The following is a 23,928-nucleotide window of genomic DNA, read 5'->3' as shown; positions in this document are numbered from 1 at the left end:
GAACACCATCAGTTGTGTTGTGTCCTAGAGACCACAGTAAAGTAGTAAACAGATATAATATGAACACCATCAGTTGTGTTGTGTCCTAGAGACCACAGTAAAGTTGTAAAATGCTTCTAGTGATAGTAAACTCTCTGCCAAAGACAAGTAACATGTAGTAGAATGTCTCCGCTGGAACTACAAACATAAACCTGTAACTGTCTCTGTTCTGAAACAGAATTTATGTCAGAAGAAATATATTGTTTCTTATTCAAGAAATCTGGTGTCAGGTCACAAATGGTGATTTTGTGTTGCCAAATTCTGGTAGGCCTTCTATTGCTTAAAACTAGCCCCCAAAATAAAAAATAAATTTCTGGTTATAATATTATTGTACACATTTTAGCTAGCCTACACCATTCACTAGACTATGAAGACATCATTGAAGGAGCCTCTTTATGCATGCAGAGCATCACGCGGTGGTCTGGCCTCTCCTCATCTATGAGAGGCTGAGTTCTCTGTTTCTATGACAACACCCCTCCTCCCTCCTCCCTTCCCTCACGCTCTGCGCGCACAAATCGTACGCACCCTCCTCTCTGTCTGCATCCCTTCTCCGAGGCAACGACCCCCATGCTCTGTGCGAGACCCATAGCAGCGTCGCTCTGTCAGGAGGATAAAGCAGGAGACGAGACAAGGAAACAGGGGAAAAAAACATGGCGCTCATCCCATCTCAGGTGCTAAGGGTAGCCATCCTCCTGTCCTATTTCTCCATCCTCTGCAATTATAAAGCAATTGACATGCCCGCGCATCAAACATACGGCGGTAGCTGGAAGTTTTTAACATTCATAGACCTGGTAAGTGTAATATTGTTCTCTAGAACGGCGCCTGGTCAGAAATGGTAGCACGTCATAGTATGGTATGCTACAGACGGTCAGTGACCTACCTCCAGTTGTTGATACCGCCCACCCTCGGTTGCGAAACGGGCCTAATATGTCTTATTATGATGTCCGCTACAATATGTTTTGTTTTTTCCAGCGTTAATACGGATTCCTCACATTTTTGGGCACGTGTTAGACCGAAAAAGCTCACACCCACTAAAAAGTGCCCCTCTCTTCTCCGCTGCTGCTGATGCGCGCAAGCGGTTTGCCTTCTGTTGCAACATTGTAATCATATCATGAATCACAATTAAGCAGCCAGCCGTGCCCCGTGGGTAACCGAGATGATGTTATTAAGATAACAAGGTCCCGAGCTCAAATGATTCCCCTGTTATATTATCACACAGCCGTCATTTTAACAGAATGTGGTTTGGGTAGTAAAGCATATTGTATGGAAACACCCAGGATGTTTTCCTTATCGCTCATTCTGTTTTGCTTGTCTTTTTTTCTAGGAGCAGTTGTACTTTTGTTTTCTGAAATTAATTGTCATTTTCAGCTTTACTACTACTGCAGACACACACACACACACACACACAACACCACACACACACACACACACACACACACACACACACACACACACACACCACACCACACACACACACAAAGCACACACTTTTATTGGGCCAGTCAATTTTTTTTACCAATGACTCATGTTTTCCACATTAGAAGCCCACTGCTGAACTATTTTACTACTATTGTTATGGCAATAGCGTTAAATACAATAACAGCAATAAAATGTTTTGTTATTGTGCATTACAATAGCTATTTATTTTGCCTATCATAAATCCTGACACAACAAAGTGTGTGTGTGCGTGTGTGAGAGAGTATGTGTTTGTGAGAGAGAGAGTGTGTGTGTGAAAGCAAAAGAGAGAGTGTGTGTGTGTGTGTGTGTGTGAGTGTGTGTGTGTGTGTGAGAGAGACTGTCGTGCGTTCAATATTCCATCTTTAATCATGATCCTGCAGTAATAAGAAAAATGACAATATGAAGTCAATATGCAAATTCCAGGAATAGTCCTTCAATTGGCTCCTCTATTTTGCTTCCTATTTACTGTAATTCAATTGTACAATGTCTCTTCCCATTATAATGGATCATCTCATTCTGGCATCAATATGTTTTTTTCTTCTTCTCAGGAATACTTAGACAAAGGTATATGCTCTGTTTTAGCTCATACAAAATTGCCATGATGAAAATAAGCTAACATGAAGTGACTCAGAGGTGGAAATATATTCAGTTTGACATGAAACAGCTACAGTATGTACAGGCCTTTTGAATAACTGGTTTGGTTATTGGTAAGGATTACAATTGCTTTAAGCATTTCTTATTCTAAATGTTCATCATGATTGAGTCATCTTACCAGTTAGAGTGGTTGCTATATGGAGAAGTTATTGGAACAGACAACAAAAACATGTTATCACAGCACAATCTCTATCCACAATAAGACATGCCACTCGCTCGCAGGCTGTTGTGCAACGAACCAGACCTTTCCAAGGGGGAATGGGAAACTCTAGAGACAAGCTGTAGGCCTGTCATCCATGGATCTGTCATCACTCATTCTGTAACACTTCACTTACCTTGCTGTGATTTTAACCTGTAGATAGGTTTTCATTGGGACTCAGTCATCCATTATTGAGTGTTTGGTTCAGATTTGGGTTTCCATCAGGGGGATACATTAGGAGGAGAACACAGGGCTGTCACGTGGGGTTATACTACCAGTGACAGCTGGCCTTTGTCCACATCAATCAATAGACAGAACGAAACCTCTAACCCCTGTGTTTGGAGGAATCAAATGATCTGAAAAGTCTCGCTGTGGTTTAACATAGTGCCTTCTTCGGATAAAAAGTGAGGCGCCTAGCAGACAGATTGTGAAACTGAACGTCTGTTTGGGTCATACCTTTGGTTTAAATTGTTCTCTCACTTCCAAGTTGTTAGTTAAACTTATCAGTTTTAAGCCAAGTAAGTAACCGTATAGAGCAAGTATCATCTACTCTATGTTATGTGTCACATGCACACACATAAGTAGTATCACGCACATAAGTAGCATCCGATAACTGCGGTGACAGTGCAGAACCCCCCTGCCTTGCCCCACAGAGTCAGAGTGTCAGGTGATGCTTAGAGTGGGGCAGGTGTGGACAGAGAGATATTCTGTCTGGCTCTTTAGTACATATGAAGTCTGTCACCGTCTCTGGAGCATCCAGTCCAGCTCTCCCTCTTTGCCTCTGGCCAGCACGCTACACAGCACGTGTAAAGAGGGATAGGGGGAGTGTAGGACAGTACCTAATGTCTACGTTAACTAAGGAATGATGCACTACTGTACTCTCCTGTCAGCCTCTGCTAACTGTGGAGGTAATTAGGTTCCTATATACATTACATTAATTCCCATTATTCTATAAATGGCTAACTGATGTTTCCTTAATGCTCTTCTCTAATGTAATATAGTTAATACACGGGATATGTTCAGGCTTGTAATTATTGTATTGTACGTGCGTCATAACTCCTATAGCTGTTGTAAAGATAAACTGGCTCACTCTTGTTCATGCAGCTTCCATTTCTCCTTCCCAGATTCCCTCTGGCCCAGCTGTATACATTTGAGTTGTGTGGAGCAACACTTTATGACTTGAGCTCCAGTCCAGGAATGACTGTGGTTGCTCCTAAGTGCCTGCGATACAGGGCAGGGAAAAGAGCCTGTAGAGCTAGTAAAGGGTTTTATGCTTAGCAATTGGCATTCATTCCCTGTGAGAGCTCTGTTTTCCAAACCCGTTGCATTTGATCTTAGTGAAAGAGACCTGGAAGGCATTCGTTTTTAGCATAGCCTCAGGCTAACATGCTGTTACGGAGGCAAAAAACGAAGTAGAAGATATAAAGACAACTAAGAACTCCTGAGAAATTAAATACCTGTCTTGCGTGTTAGCTAGGTGTCATACTAATGCCGTTGCTGGGCACTACCCTGTCCTCAAACCAAGTTTTGCGAGGCAATTTTCTGACCAAAAAGATGTGGGTTCCTGGAATCCTAAATTAAACAGTGAATTAATGAGAATTAAAGTCACACTTTCCAGTCTGTTGGATTTTTGCTGTGGAGATAAAGACACCCTGTTATGTTCTCTTGCTCTTAATTTAATGCATTAATAATCTCCACCACTGCCACAGACTGCTCTTAGACTCACACAAAATCACATATGCTAGCTTAAGGGGATAGACATTGACAGGATGGGGTTTATGCAATTGTTCAGTTGTTATATAATGCTTATTTAAATATAAAATACCCACTATGAATGTATCTATCTCCATTTTTGTATTTATCTCTATACTTTACATGAATATTCATCGTATTTTAGAGAACACCTCAATTGAACTCCTTTGTGATATACATTCTGTACATTGAGCTCCAAAAGTATTGGGACAGTGACACATTTGTTGTTGTTTTGGCTCTATACTTCAGCACTTTGGATATGAAATGATACAATGACTATGAGGTTAAAGTGCAGACTGTCAGCTTTCCTTTGACGGTATTTTCATCCATATCGGGTGAACTGTTAGGAAATTCACCTTTTATGTATAGTCCCCCATTTTAAGGGACCAAAATAATTGGGGGAAATTAACTTATATGTGTATTAAAGTCGTAAAAAGTTAAGTATTTGGTCCCATATTCATAGCACGCAATGACTACAGATGCACAAATATCATACCCCCTCCCAAAACTGCTAACCTGCCCTGTTATTGTAATGGTGAGGGGTTAACATGTCTTGGGGTATGATATTTGTGCGTCTGTAACTTTCTCGCTCATCATTATTCACGGTTCATTCACGATTATCTATAATCATTGGCGCATCCACATGAATGTAGAAGTGTTTAGAAACATATTCTCTTCTTATTTACAATAAAAGTAACTCCAAAATTATACAATACATTATTTACCATTCACTTCCATCGGGCACAACATAATCTGAAACACAACTAAAACAAACAGCAAATGCATCCAACAAGTTTGTAGAGTCACAAGCTTTATGTAGTCATTGCATGCTATGAATATGTGACCAAATACTTAATTTTCTACTACTTTAATACACATATAAGTTAATTTGTCCCAATACTTTTGTTCCTCTAAAATGTGGGGACTATGTGCAAAAAGTGCTGTAATTTATATACAGTTCACCCGATATGGATGAAAATACCCTCAAATTAAAGCTGACAGTCTGCACTTTAACCTGATAGTCATTGTATAATTTCATATTTGAAGTGCTGGAGTACAGAGGCAAAACAAATGATCACTTTCCCAACTCTTTTGGAGCTCACTGTATTAATGTATTGTAGATATCTTTTTAAGGATTACTATGTTTTTCATGAATATAATGTGATATAAATATTTGAAGCTACTGTGCTCTTGAGAGATGAGGAACTACTGATTTTGTGACCCAAAATTATCAACCATTTCCTGGTTGCTAAAATTCAAATAGTTTGCCTAACTGACAAAACAAGCAATGGATCGGGTAGAGAATCATTGTACCATCTAAACCGCTGTGAAATTTATTTTCATTACACCAAAAATATAGTATTTTCTTTCAGCTGTTTGAAGCTGGTGTACAAAACCGAAAGTAAAAGACTCAAAAACAAAACCTAAGAACGGGAAGCATAGAAATAGAGCACAGTGAACAGATCTACCTCTTCTTAGACTTGTTTTCAATGAGAATGACAAATCTATAACTCACATTTCTATGTGAATTTGGTCAGGTCGCCCAAAAAGTTACATATTGCAGCTTTAAAGACATGCTTTGGTACTTTGGCGACTTGTAAGTATTTTTTAAACCTTCCGCTTTGGACGAGATGTGTCAATGTGTATTTCATACATGCATAATTTATGAGCAGAATGACCGTTTTACCTCAATTAGTGTCACGGATCCCTCCGGAACTTTAATTGCGCACACCTGGCCCCTATTCCCACTGATTGTATTTGTATATATAGGCCTTTTGTTCACCATGGTGCTGTTGATTATTGTTATTATGTCCGTTGGTCGTGTGAGTACCTGTGCTGTGTGTTTTGGCTTTCGTGCCATTGTGGATTGCGCAGATGATTACGGGTCTCGTCCCGTGTGTTAATCATTGTGCGTTTGTGTTATTTATTCGAGGTACTCCTCGCTCTTTTGTTTGGGTTTCAACCCTGTGTTTTGTGTACGTGTTTGTTTGGTCTTCGTCCCCGTGCCTTTACACGGCACGCCGTAATTTTGGGTGTAATAAAAAACCTTATTACGCATTCCTGCTTCTGTCTCCCGATCCTTCATGCCAACGTGACAGAATAATGGACCTTAAAGGGAGACAGCAGGAATGGCCCCTCCGACGACGCTGCGACTGGTCCGTCCGGCGCTGCCACAACTGGCCCGTCTGACGCTGCCACAACCGGTCCGTCCGACCGTCCTCGAGGCCGGTGTCGTGCGCTGCTGGTGCAGATCCCTCCGGAACTTTCATTATGCACACCTGCCCCCTATTCCCACTGATTAGTACCTGTATAAGTGTGGCCTTTGGTTTCCATTGGGCTGTCCATTATTGTTACAATGTCCGTTGTTGTGTGTGAGTACCTATGCTGTGTGTTTTGGCTTTCATGCCTTTGTGGATTGCGCAGATTACGGTCTCGTCCTGTGTGTTAATCATTGTGCGCTAGTGTTATTTATTCGAGGTACTCCTCGCTCTTTTGTTTTCGGTTTCTACCCTGTGTTTTGTTATTTTGTTTGCTCTTCGTCCCCGTGCCTTTACACGGCACGCCGTAATTTGGGTTTAATAAAAAAAACGATTACGCATTCCTGCGTCTGTCTCCCGACTCATTCATACTTACGTGACAATTAGCCACAAAATCCTTAGTTTGAAAGCAGCTGTTTCCCCCCACGTGGGCCAGCCTTTAGCAATTATTTATAGCCATTTGAGGTACAGCTAGCAAGATGCACACACAGTAGAGCGAAAGGGAGAGCAATGGCGTGGTGCACATATCTATAATTTGAGAACTACTTTTGGCTCGTGGGCGCTACTTTCAGAATTACTGGCTAAAAAGTATACTAAAGTACCGGTGAATGCTTTTCTGTGACAACTCCTGGAGCAGCTATACTTTAAAAAATGCACTAACTATTATGTACTCTTGTGTGTGGCTGATCTGTCTTGAAGTACACATGATGTGATCTACATGTGTCTTCTCCTCCCCTGTTCTAGGTTATCCAGGCAGTGTTCTTTGGCGTGTGTGTGCTGACAGACCTTTCCAGCCTGCTGACCAAGGGCAGTGAGAGCCAGGAGCAGGAGAGGCAGCTTAGGAAGCTCATTGGCCTGAGGGACTGGATGATGGCCGTGCTGGCCTTCCCTGTTGGAGTGGTAAGTAGTAGTCACAACACAACGCGAGGCCTAGGGCATTGGAGTCTGCTCTCAGATCTGTTTGTGGTATATCGCCAACTCAACGACCATTGGTGTATAGCACAAACAGATCTGGGACTAGGATATAGCACAAAATCTGAAAGTTAATTCAAGGAGAAATGAGCAAAAGACACTGAATGTTCTACATTGTAAATAACTGCGTTTCTTACTCTGACTGTCTAGATGCTTGAAACCACAGATCCACAACAAAACAGATGCTTCCATTCTCATTGCCTTTTCAAGCATTATTCATGGGTAAAATTAAGATATTTGAACAAACAAACAGATGCACCCGAATTAGCGACGTAACGATTCACCCGATTCAATTGTTTAAGATGCACGTCACCAATTCAAACCTTACTAATCACCAGTTCAGTTTTTTTTTGCTTCATATTACATTCTTTCAAAAAAATACCTCATCTTTTGTGACAAATGATGCTTCTTCTGTTTCAGTGTGGAAATGCATGTAACTGTGTTGACATTCATTGATCTACACGTCATTCTGCGTGCCTAACAACACCAGACAATATCAGTAGCCTAGTCAAACTACGCACTGTGCGCTGACCAATGCGAGGTAGGCGGCCTGTTCCTGATCTTGCCCATCTGTGCAGCACCTTCAGCATTCAAATGCTAAAATGGTTTGTGTGGTATTACGCTTTATTAGTTGAGTGACAACCTAAGTCATTTGCTAGGTTATTGTTATCTATGAGCCATTGAAAATGGTGTTTTACCAGAATTAAAGTAAACTACCAGAGACAACTCATCTGGCTATAGCCTACCTGCTGAACAGGGCTTACAATAGCTGTTATTTTGATTGTTCAGGTTCAGCAATAGTTTTGGTAGTTTTGCTTTAAACAATTGTTGTATATGTTCATTTTTAGATATATACGGTAAAGTGAATCATTTCATAACGAGCAATCACTTTTGCGAGGTGCACTGTATGGCCATAATGAAAGAAGAGAGCATCTCCGTAAATACTTCTAAACGGTCAAAACCATTGAGATGGGGGTGAAATACAAAGTTGTGCCTGACTATGTCATAGCTAATTTGGAAACGATAATTATTGATATATTACCAGTGGTGTAGTGCTATTTTTTTAGGTGAGGAAGAGCTTTTTAAAATTTGTCATAATTTCCTCAAAGTTTGTACAGGCAGATGTAGCCAATTTAATAGCCTATCATTATAGAAAATGCATATGCTCCTTCGATAGCAACGTCTGCATGTGCCCACACATATTGTCTCAAGAAAATGTTCTATTTGTAATACCCTCAAACACCAACTTAGGCATAGGCTACCTAATTTCTAAATAGGCCATCATCCCTGTCCATCGTAAAATAGAATTCTTCACGTTTTACAAGTGAAACTTCCAAACTGCATCTCCATGTTAATAATTTGATTGATCTCAATTCGTTTCATGGGAATATGCATTTAGATCTTCTTGAATGACTGTTTCATGAGCGAATTAGAGCAGACGGTATTAACAAACTATTAGCCTTTCTTGTATTTTGTTTCAATCAAACCATATGTCCTGTCTAGTGGCACAGTTTTGGCACATTATATTTTTTTGTCTGACTATTCAGCTTCAGCTAACCATCCTGAAATCTCATTAGAAATGAAGAGGTGTTCTTGGTGGAACAGTAAACGTTAAAGGCCTATGCTATGGTATTATATCTGGTTCTGTTATATTAAATTCTAATTCATCGTTATGTGATCTTGCGAGACATTGATTCAGCTTTGATCTAACTTTACTAAACGAGCACCATTGTGAGAAGTGATGATCTTCTGTAATGATGATAATAATAATAATAATAAGTGATGAGGACTATTAGGCGTAGGCAACAGATCTTGATGAGTGTTATTTTAAACGATTGGAGCGCCCTTCGTGGTGCTGAAAGGACAGCGCCAGGATTGCGTAATGATGTTAAAGAAGTTGAACCAACTTGTGGTGCTGAAGGATAGCGCTGCCATTTGGCCAGTTCAGGAACAACAATAATTTGCAGTAGGCCTATTGCCTAATAGACCTGTGACTATGTGGTATAGCTATTTGTAGGCTATAGCCTAATGTAAATACAAATACATATAGCTTAATATCATTACACTGTTTGCGAGGAGAGCTTTATTGCGTGTAGGCATTTTCATTGTATTGTGTAGCTTACACACTGCATCATAAATAAACTTTGATTTGATTAGCTTAAACCCATGGTTACAATATACCCTATTACAGAATAAAACAGAGGTGAACTATCACTTCATAGAATTTATTTGCATAGATTAAACATGCTATCAAATCAATTGACCAAGTAGTGAACATGAACCATTACTACATAGAATTACAGGAAATTCATTATGAAACAGCCATAAAATCAATATTTTGGTGTGGCATATTCATGCATCTCAATAAACTAGAAGCTTAATGCATTGTTACCTCCAACTTGGCCCAATTTACAATTCACATTCCCACTGACATACTAAGCTAGAACAGGCCCTGCATCTCAACCAATAGTCAATATAGGTTAAAGATCCACAGCAGGGCTACAGCAACTTCCAGACAGGTTTGGGTGTCCTCGGCAGAATGGTACCACTGTACCAAGTGGTCGCATATTGTTCTGGGTTCCACTGCGCAAGAGGGGTCCGTTTTTGTGAACATCAAGGCAGACACACAGTGAATTTGTATTTTTTTTCAACGTTCTGATTGGCCAAGCCGACGGGCTTCCGCAGTGCACACACACATAGCCTATAGTTTTTCCTCATTCTCACCACCGCCAGAGAGAAGACAGGGGAGAAACCACCATTCACCTCTAGGCTGCTATACATATTTATTTGGTTTGTCATTCTATCGTTTTTCATGGAGTTTTAGTGGTAATTAAATATCATTTATAATTAATTTTCCAGAAATAGTTTTATCAGCTCCGTGTATTCTCAAACTGAAAAAAAGTGAGGGCAGCACTACTCCCCTGTACATTACTAGCTCAAACACTTAATCTGCAAAAATGAATACTTAATTAGTGGGTGATGGTGATTTCAAAACCAACGTGGGGAGACAAAAAACAGGCGACATTGCCCCCTCTAATCTGGTAGTGGGGTGGTACAATAGATGCCTAGTCTCTTGTATGGCTCAGCTCAGGTACCTACATAGTACATGCACCATAGACAACTGGTCAAACATGTCATTTGGATATTTTGCACAAAAAATCTTTCCAGGTTTTTTTAGAGTTGTTGCATTTTCTGGGCGAAAGAAGAAGAGTTGACAGAGAACTTGATTGAAGCATTCATTCTATCGATTTATGACATTGTGGTGAGCAAAGGTTTATATTGTTTCTAGGACAACATGTGACAGAAGAGAAGCGGCATGTATCTAATTACAGTATAGATAAGTTGACTAACAAATAGCCATACTAAAATGGCGGAAATTATAAGCAGAAACATATGCTATCTACAGTGCATTCGGAAAGTATTCAGACCCCTTCCCTTTTTCCATATCTTGTTATGTTACAGCCTTGTAAAAAATAGATTACATTATTATTTTCCCTCATCAATCTACACACAATACCTCACAATGACTAAGCAAAAATAGATTTTTAGAAATGTTTGCAAATGTATTAAAAATAAAAAACTGAAATACCATATTTACATAAGTATTCAGACCCTTTGCTATGAGACTCGAAATTGAGCTCAGGTGCATCCTGTTTACATTGATCATCCTTGAGATGTTTCTACAACTTGATTGGAGTCCACTTGTGGTAATTTCAATTGATTGGACATAATTTGGAAAGGCACACACCTGTCTATATAAAGGTCCCACTGTTGACAGTGCATGTCACAGCAAAAACCAAGCCATGAGGTCGAAGGAATTATCCGTAGAGCTCCGAGACAGGATTGTGTTGAGGCACAGATCTGGGCCAGGTTACCAAAAAATGTCTGCAGCATTGAAGGTCCCCAAGAATACAGTGGTCTCCACCCTTCTTAAATGGAAGAAGTTTGAAGACTCTTCCTAGAGCTGGCCGCCCAGCCAAACTGAGCAATCGGGGAGAAGGGCCTTGGTCAGGGAGGTGACCAAGGACCCGATGGTCACTCTGACAGAGCTCCAGAGTTCCTTGGTGGAGGTGGGAGAACATTAAAGAAGGACAACCATCTCTGCAGCATTCCACCAATCAGGCCTTTATGGTAGAGTGGCCACTCCTCAGTGAAAGGCACATGACAGCCCGCTTTGAGTTTGCCAAAAGGCACTTAAAAGACTCTCAGACCATGAGAAACAAGATTCTCTGGTGTGATGAAACCAAGATTGAACTATTTGTCCTGAATGCCAAGCATCAGGGACTGGGAGACTAGTCCGGATCTAGGGAAAGATGAACGGATCAAAGTACAGCGAGATCTTTGATGAAAAGCTGCTCCATGGGCTCAGGACCTCATACTGGGGCAAAGGTTCACCTTCCAACAGGACAACAACCCTAAGCACACAGCCAAGACAACGCAGGAGGGGCTTTGGGACAAGTCTCTGAATGTCCTTGAGTGGCCCAGCCAGAGCCCGGACATGAACATCTCTGGAGAGACCTGAAAATAGCTGTGCAGTGAAAAAAAGGAGGAAAAAAGAATAAGGCTGTAACAACAAAATGTAGAAAAAGTCAAGTGATCTGAATACTTTCCAAATGCACTGTAAATCAAAAACATCCTGCACCCCCTGTCAAAAAATCATTCTGCCGTCTGACTGTAGCCTATAGCGCATTTTCTATATCTGCGGATTAGGGTCGGGTGTACATATAGTTGGGTGGTTGCAGATGGGCTATTCCATATCTCGCATTTTCCGTAATTGACACATATGCTTCGCTTTTCAACTAGCTAAAAGCTAGCTAGTTCGAGTCTGTGACTGTACAGTACTTCTGTTTGTACTACTGCACGGTAAAACAATGCACGAGTTGAAAATATTGAACGCATGCAGTACACAGAACGCACCGCAGCCTAGTGCGGCACCCCCATTCTTCCACGAGAAATTCCATCATTTGGAGCACCGCTCCAAGATCTCACATAAGTATTCAATTGGGTTGAGATCTGGTGACTGCAACGGCCATGGCCCATGGTTTACATCGTTTTCATGCTCATCAAACCATTCATTGACCATTCGTGCCCTGTGGATGGGGGAATTGTCATCCTATGGGGGAATAGTATGGTAGCCAAAATAATGGCTTGCCCAGCATTTTTATACATGATCCTAAGCATGATGGGATGTTAATTGCTTAATTAACTCAGGAACCACACCTGTGTTGAAGCACCTGATTTCAATATAATTTGTATCCCTCATTTACTCAAGTGTTTCCATTATTTTGGCAGTTACCTGTATATGAGAAATAGAACAGAAACTCAACAACTCCAGACCTAATAAACAAGTGTCTGTTTTCCTCCTACCTCGCCAGACAAATGCTAGTCTTTAGTCTATATGTAGGTCAGCCAAATCTAGGGTTGTCTCACACCTCGCAGGTGAAACAGCAAGGCTGATGGAAAGGAAAAGTCCCCTAGCTAGCCTTCCGTCTGAGTTAGTGGACACTGTCGGCATTCTTTCCCTGCTGCATACCGCTGCCTGTGGCCTATCCTGGACTGCACTGTCCTCTGGGAGGGCCTTTGCATAAGCCTAGTAGGGACACCGACACACATTGTCTTGGATGCAGCACGGCCCATTTGCTTTGCAAATGCCAAGTCATCTATCTGGCCGGGTGTCATGCCGTGGCCTTGGAGGTAACGGGCAGCGAGTAGCAGGACCAGAGGGCTGAGCCCTGGGAGAAAAAGGAAACACTGCATGTTTGTCTTACTTTTATATGCCCTTGTGTCCGTGATGGCCATCTGATAATTACTCGGAAAATATTTAAATTGGGTCTTTGCTGCTGCCTCTTTTCCTGTTAGCAGGGAGAGGTGATGTTTTAGTTTTATATAGTGAGGTGGTGTTGGTGAGGTGCCAGGGTGCCCAGGCAGCAGGTGCTGAGGGGTTCATACAGGGATGTGCATTTATAAAGTACTGGGTAAATATTTGAATTATAGTGGAAAGGTACTGGTTGCTAGTATACCGTTTTTCTTCCAGGCCTCAAGCCAAAAGAGAGGGAAATAATTTCATTTGTACTAACTTTGGCTTAGTAACTGTGTAATAAGGAAGAACATTGCATGTCGTGTCATCATCATGATATCTATTTTTATCATGACCTACAGTGCCTTCGGAAAGTATTCAGACCTCTTGACTGTTTCCACATTTTGTTACGTTACAGCCTTATTCTAAAATGGATTAAATCGTTTTCCCCCCTCATCAATCTACACACACTACCCCATAACGACAAAGCAAAAAAACAGGTTTTTAGACATTTTTGTTGAAATATAAATGTAATTTTTTTTTTTACATAAAATGTACATAAGTATTCAGACCCTTTACTCAGTACTTTGTTGAAGCCTTGAGTCCTCTTGGGTATGACGCCACAAGCTTGGCACACCTGTACTTGAGGAATTTCTTCCATTCTTCTCTACAGGTCAGGTTGGATGGGGAGCGTTGCTGCACAGCTATTTTCAGATCTCTCCAGAGATGTTCGATAGGGTTCAAGTCCGGGCTCTGGCTGGGCCACTCAAGGACATTAAGAGACTTGTTCCAAAGCCACTCCTGCGTTGCCTTGGCTGTGTGCTTAGGGTTGTTGTCCTGTTGGAAGGTGAGCCTTCACCTCAGTCTGAGGACCTGAGTGCTCTGGAGCAGCTTTTCATCAAGGATCTGTAAGGAAATGTAAGGATCTCTCTGTACTTTGCTCCGTTCATCTTTGCCGTTCATCTTTGATTTTATCATACCAGAGAATCTTGTTTCTCATGGTCTGAGAGTCTTTAGGTGCCTTTTGGTAAACTCCAAGCGGGTAGTCATGTGCCTTTAACTGAGGAGTGGCTTCTGTCTGGCCACACTACAATAAAGGCCTGATTGGTGGAGTGCTGCAGAGATGGTTGTCCTTCTGGAAGGTTCACCCATCTCCACAGAAGAACTCTAGAGCTCTGTCAGATTTACCAACGGGCTCTTGGTCACCTCCCTGACAAAGGCTCTCCTCCCCTGATTGCTCAGTTTGGCCAGACGGCCAGCTCTAGGAAGAGTCTTGGTGGTTCCAAACTTCTTCCATTTAAGAATGATGGAGGCCACTGTGTTTTTGGGGACCTACAATGCAGCAAACATTTTTTGGTACCCTTCCCCAGATCTGTGCCTCGACACAATGCTGTCTTGAAGCTCTACAGACAATTCCTTCGACCTCATGGCTTGGTGTTTGCTCTGACATGCACTGTCAACTGTGGGACCTTATATAGACAGATTTGTGCCTCTCCAAATCATGTCCAATCAATTGAATTTACCACAGGTGGACTCCATGCAAGTTGTTGAAACATCTCAAGGATGATGAATGGAAACAGGTTGTACCTGAGCTCAATTTCGAGTCTCATAGCAAAGGGTCTGAATACTAATGTCAATAAGGTATTTCTGTTTTTATTTTAATACATTTGCAAAAATGTCTAAACCTGTTTTCACTTTGTAATATGGGATATTGTGTGTAGATTGATGAGGACCACTTTTAATTGAATCCATTTTAGAATAAGGCTGTAACGTGACAAAATGTGGAAAAAGTCAAGGGGTCTGAATACTTTCCAAAGGCATTGTATACTGAAATAGGGACATGCGTGTTATATACATCACAGGCCCTGCTTACCAGAGATCATGTGATGTGTGCTGTGACCTGTGTTCTTCTGCGTAGGTAGGCTGTAAGACATGAGTCATCAGAGCAGCAGAGCGGAGAGAGCGAGACGACGCGCTGCTCCTTAGATATCCTCCTAGAAACTAGGGACCAGTTGCTACTCTCTTAGAAAAAACACATACCCTCTGTGTAAAGGTTTCTACCTGGAACCAAAAGGGTTATACCTAGAACCAAAAAGGGTTCTTCATAGGGTTCATCTATGGGGACAGCTGAAGAACCCTTTTATCGTCACCGTCACAGAGCAGTGGAGGCTGCTATATGATGAGCCACTTGGCACCAACCCCTGTCTGAGAGTTGGCCACACAGTTCAGTTTACACACCACACAATGGATGTCATGTGCACCGCAGCTAATGCCGGGAAATGAGCCCCCATTAGCGTTGATGCTGGATAATGGTAATATGTGTGTATCTGTAGGCTGCGTGCTGCTCTGGTTTGTGTGTGTGTGTATATGTGTGTATTCTCCCTGCATTGGTCAGGTGTGAATGTATCCCTGGCAGGGTCGAGCGCACCCTTCCATTCTTCCCACCTCTCCACATGATGATGAAAGAGGAGAGTGTGCCATCAGGGCACAATAGCGGGGACATTTCACATGCATCCATCTGAGGCGCAGATGGCAGACCAGGTAATTCCATCCCCCTCGGCTGGGCTGTGGATGGTTTGGCTCCTGGACAGGCCTGGAGGCCCCTTGCGGGACCAGGTGTGGTTTCCCTGCGGGCCTGACGACATGGAGCCTATGCAGCTAAAAAGGCTGAGGGTGTGGAAATGTGAAATGTCTAAATAAACTACCTGTCTCAGACTGAATCCATTTACTCACACTCTGCACCTCGGAGAGGAAATAAGAAATGCTGTTTCTCACTTTCGAGGGTCTGAAATAAGCTGCTCCCTCAGAGTCAATGCTCTCCATTCAGCAGGCCTGCCTTCTTGCTGTGGCCTTGTAGTGCAGCCTGTTTATTTGGCCACAGTGGCAAGAGACTTACGGGAAATCGTAGATCCAGCTAAATAATGTGAGTACGAAGCAAAACAGGATTCTGTCAAATCCCTAATCGAGGTCGATTAATATAAATAGGTTGGGTAGTTTGGTAGGGTCGGGAGCAGTTACAACTGTCTGGATCAGAAGGATTACAGGCAGAACTGGAATTCTTTCATCGAGGAAGCCACTCCACAGAGCTGGAACTTCAAACACCCCTTTTCAAAGCCTGTACACTCGACAGTAACATGCTTGTTTTTGCTGTGCATTTGATCTCCTCACAAGCTTACTGCTGTCCTTCTTACAGGAGGCATACAGGGCTGGTGGAGAAGCGTCGGGATAAGAGACAAGGAGCGGCGAAGAAGTCACCTCTTAGGGATTAATTATGGTATGCTGATATTAAAACATTAGCCCCAGAACTGTCGCTTCGCTTCGCCTCACCCGGCATGGCAGGCTTTATTGCTAGCTCGCCTCGGTGTTAGTCGGAGTGCCAGGCAACCTGGATGAAGGAGATAGCTAGTGCTCAGGTCAGAGGCTGACATCTTTGTGCTCCAGGACTGGTCCTTAGAGGGGCAGACTGTGGGGGCAGCAGGGTCAAGCTCAACCCAGGCCAGGCCAAGCAGGAAACCTCAGGGAGAGACAAGAGAAGAGCCAGGTCACAGAACCAGTAGATTTCCTGGGTATATGATGACCTGAGGTGAATGGCGTGTCCAGAGGGCATAAAACGAGGGCGGAAAATGGTCTGGAAAACCCCAATAGACCATTACATTGCCTGTCAAATTATGAACATACTGTATTTGACTGAAAATATAATGTACTTAGATTTGTATTTTTATTATACCCATAGCTATTATGCATATCTCTTTTGTGGATAGCTTGACCTATATTATCTTGGGATAACATGGGCAGCATGTAAACATTCATGGTTATTTGACCCCCTGGGCCCATAGCTTCTCCAGCTCTCTGTGATATACATCCCAGTGGGCATACGACCTGATAAAGACGTATTTTTCTGGTTGAAATCTGGTCGGGACATCTATAACCAGATGACGACACCTTTTTCATGATGTCTTTTTGACGTCATGAAAAATAAATCTTATTTTGGTTGAAATATGTTTTTTCGTTGAAATCTGATTGAACAACTGTCCAGTTATCTTAATGCTACTCAATTAATAGACACCAATCTATATAAACATGCACAGTGCATTCGGAAAGTATTCAGACCCCTTGACTTTTTCTGCATTTTGTTACATTACAGCCTTATTCTAAAATGGATTAAATTGATGTTTTCCCTCACCAATCTACACACAATGGAAAAGCTAAAACTGGTTTTTGAAATTTTAGCAAAATGTATAACCCCCCCCCTCAGAAATATCACATTTTACATAAGTATTCAGACCCTTTACTCAGTACTTTGTTGAAACACCTTTGGCAGCGATTACAACATCGAGTCTTCTACGGTATGATGCTTGGCACACCTGTATTTGGGGAGTTTCTCCCATTCTTCTCTGCAGATCCTCTCAAGCTCTGTCAGGTTGGATGGGTAGCATTGCTGCACAGCCATTTTCAGGTCTCTCCAGAGATGTTCGACCGGGTTCAAGTCCGTGCTCTGGCTGGGCCACTCAAGAACATTAAGAGACTTGTCCCAAAGCAACTCCTGCGTTGCCTTGGCTGTGTGCAAGGGGTTGCTGTAATTTTGGAAGGTGAACCTTAGCCTCAGTCTGAGGACCTGAGTGCTCTGGAGCAGGTTTTCATCAAGGATCTCTCTGTACTTTGCTCCATTCATCTTTCCCTCAATCCTGACTAGTCTCCCAGTCCCTGCCGCTGGAAAACATCCCCGCAGCATGACGCTACCACCACCATGCTTCACCGTAGGGATGGTGCCAGGTTTCTTCCAGACGTGACACTTGGCATTCAGGCCAAAGAGTTCAACCTTGGTTTCATCAGACCGGAGAATCTTGTTTCTCATGGTCTGAGAGTCTTTAGGTGCCTTTTGGCAAACTCCAAGTGGGCTGTCATGTGCCTTTTACCGAGGAGTGGCTTCCATCTGGCCTGATTGGTGGAGTGCTGCAGAGATGGTTGTCCTTCTGGAAGGTTCATCTCCACAGAGGAACTCTGGAACTCTGTCAGATTCACCATCGGGCTCTTGGTCACCTCCCTGACCAAGGCCCTTCTCCCCGATTACTCAGTTTGGCCGGGCGGCCAGCTCTAGGAAGAGTCTTGGTGGTTCCAAACTTATTCTATTTAAGAATGATGGAGGCCACTGTGTTCTTGGGGACCTTCAATGCAGCAAACATTTTTTGGTATCCTTCCCCAGATCTGTGCCTCGACACAATCATGTCTCGGAGCTCTACGGACAAATCTTTTGACCTCATGGCTTGGTTTTTTCTCTGACATGCACTATCAACTGTGGGACCTTATATAGACAGGTTTGTGCCTCTCCAAATCATGTCCAATCAATTGAATTTACCACAGGTGGACTCCATGCAAGTTGTAGAAACATCTCAAGGATAATCAATGGAAACAGGATGTACCTGAGCTCAATTTCAAGTCTCGTAGCAAATGATCTAAATACTTTTATAAATAAGGTATCTGTTTTTAGTAATTACTATAGTAATTAGTAATTACTATCTTGTCTCATCGCTACAACTCCCGTACGGGCTCGGGAGAGACGAAGGTCGAAAGCCATGCGTCCTCCGAAGCACAACCCAACCAAGCCGCACTGCTTCTTAACACAGCGCACCTCCAACCCGGAAGCCAGCTGCACCAATGTGTCGGAGGAAACACCGTGCACCCGCCCCCCTCGGTTAGCGCGCACTGCRCCCGGCCCGCCACAGGAGTCGCTGGAGCGCAATGAGACAAGGATATCTCTACCGGCCAAACCCTCCCTAACCCGGWCGACGCTAGGCCAATTGTGCGTCGCCCCACGGACCTCCCGGTCGCGGCCGGCTGCGACAGAGCCTGGGCKCGAACCCAGAGACTCTGGTGGCGCCACCACTGCGCCACCCGGGAGGCCCTAAATATTTTAGCAAAAATGTCTCAAACTGTTTTGTCATTTATGGGGTGTTTAATTGAATCCATTTTAGAATAAGGCTTTAATGTAACAAAATGTGAAAAGTCAAGGGGTCTGAATACTTTCTTAATGCACTGTACATAGTGTTTGGGATCATTCACCCATTGGATATAAGACACTAGAACCATTTAAAATTATTAAAATTGGAGTAAATGTTCTTTTTCAGCAGGGTTTGCATGATTCAGCTCAAAAAATTTGGCAAACAACAGCTGGCAGAGCGCACCAAAGCGGGTTAAGGTCTCATGGCATACTGGACCCAGTCAACACGCTGGGCTCGTGCCTATTCCGTTTGAGACTTGAAGGACTCGGCATGGAGTCTTGGGGGCTTCGTGCGGATGAGCTCTTCCCGAGTCCGGCAGAATCATATTACTCTGGGCTCCGGCTAATGGTACTCGAGCCAGGCCCATTTCAGTTTATCCGGCCCGATTAACTTTTTCAGGAGTAGGGCCATTTATGTTTTTTATTCAGCAAGGGATGAAATACCAATATAGAAAATAAATAAATATATATATTTCACCTCCAGGTCATCGAATTTTCTAGGTCATTGAAAGTTAAATTTTGTGTCAGTCTCTGCGGTCCTATAGCTATCAGAGATGGTCCATAATTTAGAGAATATCCAATCCTATAAATGCTTTTGCTTTTACTAAAGGCCATGGCAGCTTTTGTTTTACAGTCCACCCAATTAAAAAGTGCTCATTCATTTCCATAACATTGTTTCTAGGTTACCAGCATATAAGATATCCATGCACAATAATAACTTTACAAAAATTCAATGCCGTTAAAATTCAGTAAGACTGCAGTACAATGAAATACTGGATGTTTAATTAATGATATCTGCTAACTTGCTGTATGTGTTGGCTTCTATGGTCATCTTTTGTCTGTGTTAGCTAATTGCACTGTTTATTGTGCTGCACATGTTCTTCTGGTCCACTGTATGCCATTTTGATGTTCTATTATGACTAACAAAAAAAGATCTGAATTTAACAAATAACACACAGGCCTATTTTTTCAATATCCTACTACAATTTACCAGGATTTACAAAATCCTATTTTCATCGCATTTATTTGAATCACTAATTAGTCAAACATGATTGCACCTGAATTTGAACCTGAAAATATGACTATAATAATTCCCCTTAACGCTTTTAAGCAATTAACATAATGCGGGCAGTAATTGTATTTTAATTTCGGTGGCTAAATAAGGAGGTAGGCATATCAGTTCCAGCTGAAACTTGGATTGGAATCTGTGCTTCACGTGCAGCAATAGATATCTACGCGCAGCAGGCAGCCTGCTTGCTTCAGCATCAACATTCCATAAGGCCGTTGGGACAGAGCACCGGGCAACACAACAGCACAGCTGGAAAAGAATGACAGTTTCTCAATGTACAGAAAAATATATATATTTGACTGCTAAGTGGTAGTCTGTTCTCCTGCATTCTTGTTTTACTGCTGTACGTAAAGCGGTGGTTTGTTGGGGAAAAGAACGTCAAGGAAAGGTTCGCTAGCTAGCTAACTTTAGCTATCTAACATTATCTCTCTGGCTAATCCTCCATTGACATGGTAAGTTTTCATTTTGATAAATGTTTAGTTAATGACAGTAAATGTATGTGTGTTCTCTGTGTGAGAGTGTGTTTGAGGGAGAGAGAGATGATGATGATAACTATATTTTCTTTAAGTTATTGTGATGTCAACATTGTGACATACTAGTTGTGTGTGTGTGTGAGAGAGTTGATGACACATAAGAAACATTGATTGTGTGTGTGAGACATTGCAAGCTAGCCTAATTCTTGAAATGTGTACCCCCCCCAATATGGATTTAAAGTTTTTCTTGATTCATCAGAGATCCTTGTATTTTTTTGTATTTGACAATATGATACATTTTGCTATACCTTCTCCCCCTCAACACTCATTCACATGTTGCACCTCTCAACTGCCTTTTTCAATTCTTGATTCTCTTTTTTTGCAGGAATCTTCCCACAAGGCACACACTGGTTGAATCAACGTTGTTTCCACATCATTGAAATGAAATTATGTTGAACCAGCGTGGAATAGACGTTGTATTAACGTCTGTGCCCAGTGGAGTCCAGCTTGGATAGAAGGATAGAGGCGGTAACAAAGGAAAGGAGTACAGAAGTTATCCAGCCTGCTGACTAAGACATTTAAATAGCCTATGTTTTGCTGTCTATCTCTCTCCATCTGTCGGCCTGACTGCCAGATTGCTGAGGGGCAACATAGACTTAGCCTAGCAAGACCTTAGGTAATGGTTAATCATGATTTGTCTCGGTCTTTAAAGTTCCTGAAACATGTCAATGACCTGTTGCACGGCTTCTACAGCAGTGCTTGGCCACACACTCAGTTACCAGTGACCTATTCTACTACATCACTGGGATAGGAGAGAGCAGACCAACCCCTCCTTAAATCCATAGTCATTGACAGTTTTGGGTGGAAAATGTTTTTTTTTTTTTCTATTTGATACTCTGATATTCAATGTGTATTGATTCCTACTAATCAGCTTTGTAAGAGCTAGGTTTGTACTAGCTATGCTGATGATCGTTAACATTTTTTCATTAAATCACTGAGACTGGATTCCCCAAGAGACATGCTATTCAGCTGCCCATGATTGCCTGAGTAAGTAGATCCAAATTGCTGTAAGTAGATCAAATTGGAATAGCACCACTTCTAATAATAGAAGTTTGTAAAGCATATAAATTCCTATTTTAACTAACTTTTTTTTTTTCAGGTGCAAAACCGTTCTGATTCAAGAGATACCTACCTCTCTTGGTGAGTCATGTAAAGTTTCTCCCATTTCTCTCTTGCTCATTCTTAAAACATTTAGAGATATTATCCAACTACTGTTACATTTTTCGATCCTTTTTCTTAAAATGTTTCAGATTGATGACCAATGAATTAATATTCCACTTCAATATAAGGGCCAGGAGGAGCAAGCATGCCTTTGCTACCACTAGTGTGTGCTCTTCATTGTAGTTGGTAAGTAAATATGAGCAGTTGAGACATTTGGCATAAACAACAGCTAGGTTTACATCAGATTTTCATGTGAATATTCGCAAATACACATAAAAACAATATGCACATTTTCCAAACAGAGATGAGTTTCCATCAAATTGACTTTTTGGTGATGAATGGCTGTGCGTGATGACGTAGTAAACATAACTTTTGCGGTTAAATTCCCTTGTACCGAATAAGAAATACAAGTTAAATGGGTTTCTGTTGCATTTTCAACTCTACTGATGGTTTTGTCACAACAAATGTTGCCTTATATAGTGAATGTGCCCACTTTAGTCTTGGCATGTGCACTCTAGCCAACAGCTGGGAGATACAATGTGGGCAGGCTACCTACAGTGCCTTCAGAAAGTATTCACACCCCTTGACTTTTTCCACATTTTGTTGTGTTATAGCCTGAATTTTAAATGGATTAAATGTAGATGTTTTGCACTGGCCTACAAACACTACACCCCATAATGTCAAAGCAGAAATTTGTTTTTCAAAAGTTTTACAAATGAAAAGCTGAAATGTCTTAAGTCAATACGTATTCAACCCCTTTGATATAGCAAGCCTAAATGAGTTCAGGAGTAAAAATGTGCTTAACAAGTTGAATAATACGGTGCATGGATTCACTGTGTGCAATAATAGTGTTTAAAATTATTTTTGAATGACTACCTCACCTCTGTACCTCACACATAGAATTATCTGTAAGGTCCCACAATCGAGCAGTGAATTTCAAATACAGATTTAACCAGAGACCAGGGAAGTTCTCCAATGCCTTGCAAAGAATTGCACCTATTGGTAGATGGGTAAAAAAAAAAAATGAATACCCCTTTGAGCATGGCGAAGTTATTAATTACACTTTGGATGGTGTATAAATAAACCCAGTCACTACAAAGATACAGGCGTCCTTCCTAACTCAAGTTGTCAGAGAGGAAGGAAACCACTCAGGGATTTCACCATGACAGTTACAGAGTTTAATGGCTGTGATAGGAAAAAACTGAGGATGGATCAACATTGTAGTTACTCCACAATACTAACCTAAATGACAGAGTGAAAAGAAGGAAGCCTGTACAGAATAAAAATATTCCAAAACATGCATCGTGATTGCAATAAGGCACTAAAATAATCCTGCAAAAAATGTGGCAAAGCAATTCACTTTTTGTCCTGAATACAAGTGTTGTGTTGTATTTGCCCCAAACATATTACTGATTACCATTCTCCATATTTTCAAGCATAGTGGTGACTGCTTCATGTTTTGGGTATGCTTGTAATTGTTAAGGACTGGGGAGTTTTTCAGGTTAAACAAATTAATGGAATGGAGCTAAGCAAAGGCAAAATCCTAGAGGAAAACCTGGTTCAGTCTGCTTTCCACCAGACACTGGGAGATGAATGAATTTGCCTTTCAGCAGAACAATAACCTAAAACACAAGGCCTAATCTACAATGGAGTTGCTTACCAAGAAGACAGGGAATGTTACTGAGTGTCTGAGTTACAATTTTCAGTTAAATCTACTTGAAAATCTTTGGCAAGACCTTAAAATGGTTGTATAGCAATGATCAACAACCAATTTGACAGAGCTTGAAGAATGTTGAAAAGAATAATGGGCAAATGTTGCACAATCCAAGTGTGGAAATTTCTTACAGACTTACACAGAAAGACTCACATCTAATCACTACAAAAGGTGCTTCTACAGAGTATTGACTCAGAGTTGTGAATACTTACAGTATGTAAATGAGATACAGTATTTTTTTCCAAATTGTACTTTACTTGTATAAAAAGGTTGGATGGAAACCAATGTTAATGAAACATTTTTTTGTAGATTCTGACTGTTAAA

The 23,928-nt window shown here is 41.7% G+C and overlaps 1 protein-coding gene across 5 annotated transcripts in view; it reads left to right on the top strand.

The window, feature by feature from the left end:
* Positions 1 to 565: 565 nt before the first annotated feature.
* Positions 566 to 23,928, top strand: part of LOC112068148 (androgen-induced gene 1 protein) — a 50,683-nt gene continuing 27,320 nt past the window's right edge. For 2 of the 5 annotated variants that reach the window (XM_070438052.1, XM_070438051.1), the window contains exons 1-4: positions 18,656 to 20,648; positions 21,055 to 21,716; positions 21,829 to 21,869; positions 21,980 to 22,076. Coding sequence is in view for 1 of the 5 variants with exons in the window: in XM_024135204.2 (XP_023990972.1) it covers positions 690 to 830; positions 7,105 to 7,260 (297 nt within the window). In the remaining 4 variants the exon portion in view is untranslated. Of the gene's footprint in view, positions 831 to 7,104; positions 7,261 to 18,655; positions 20,649 to 21,054; positions 21,717 to 21,828; positions 21,870 to 21,979; positions 22,077 to 23,928 lie in introns of those variants that run through there. The other 3 variants (XM_070438053.1, XR_002893524.2, XM_024135204.2) reach the window with 3 other exon arrangements.

This window comes from Salvelinus sp. IW2-2015, unplaced genomic scaffold (assembly GCF_002910315.2).
Source record: "Salvelinus sp. IW2-2015 unplaced genomic scaffold, ASM291031v2 Un_scaffold86, whole genome shotgun sequence".
NCBI lineage: Eukaryota > Metazoa > Chordata > Actinopteri > Salmoniformes > Salmonidae > Salvelinus > Salvelinus sp. IW2-2015.
This window is presented reverse-complemented; position numbering and strand designations above follow the sequence as displayed.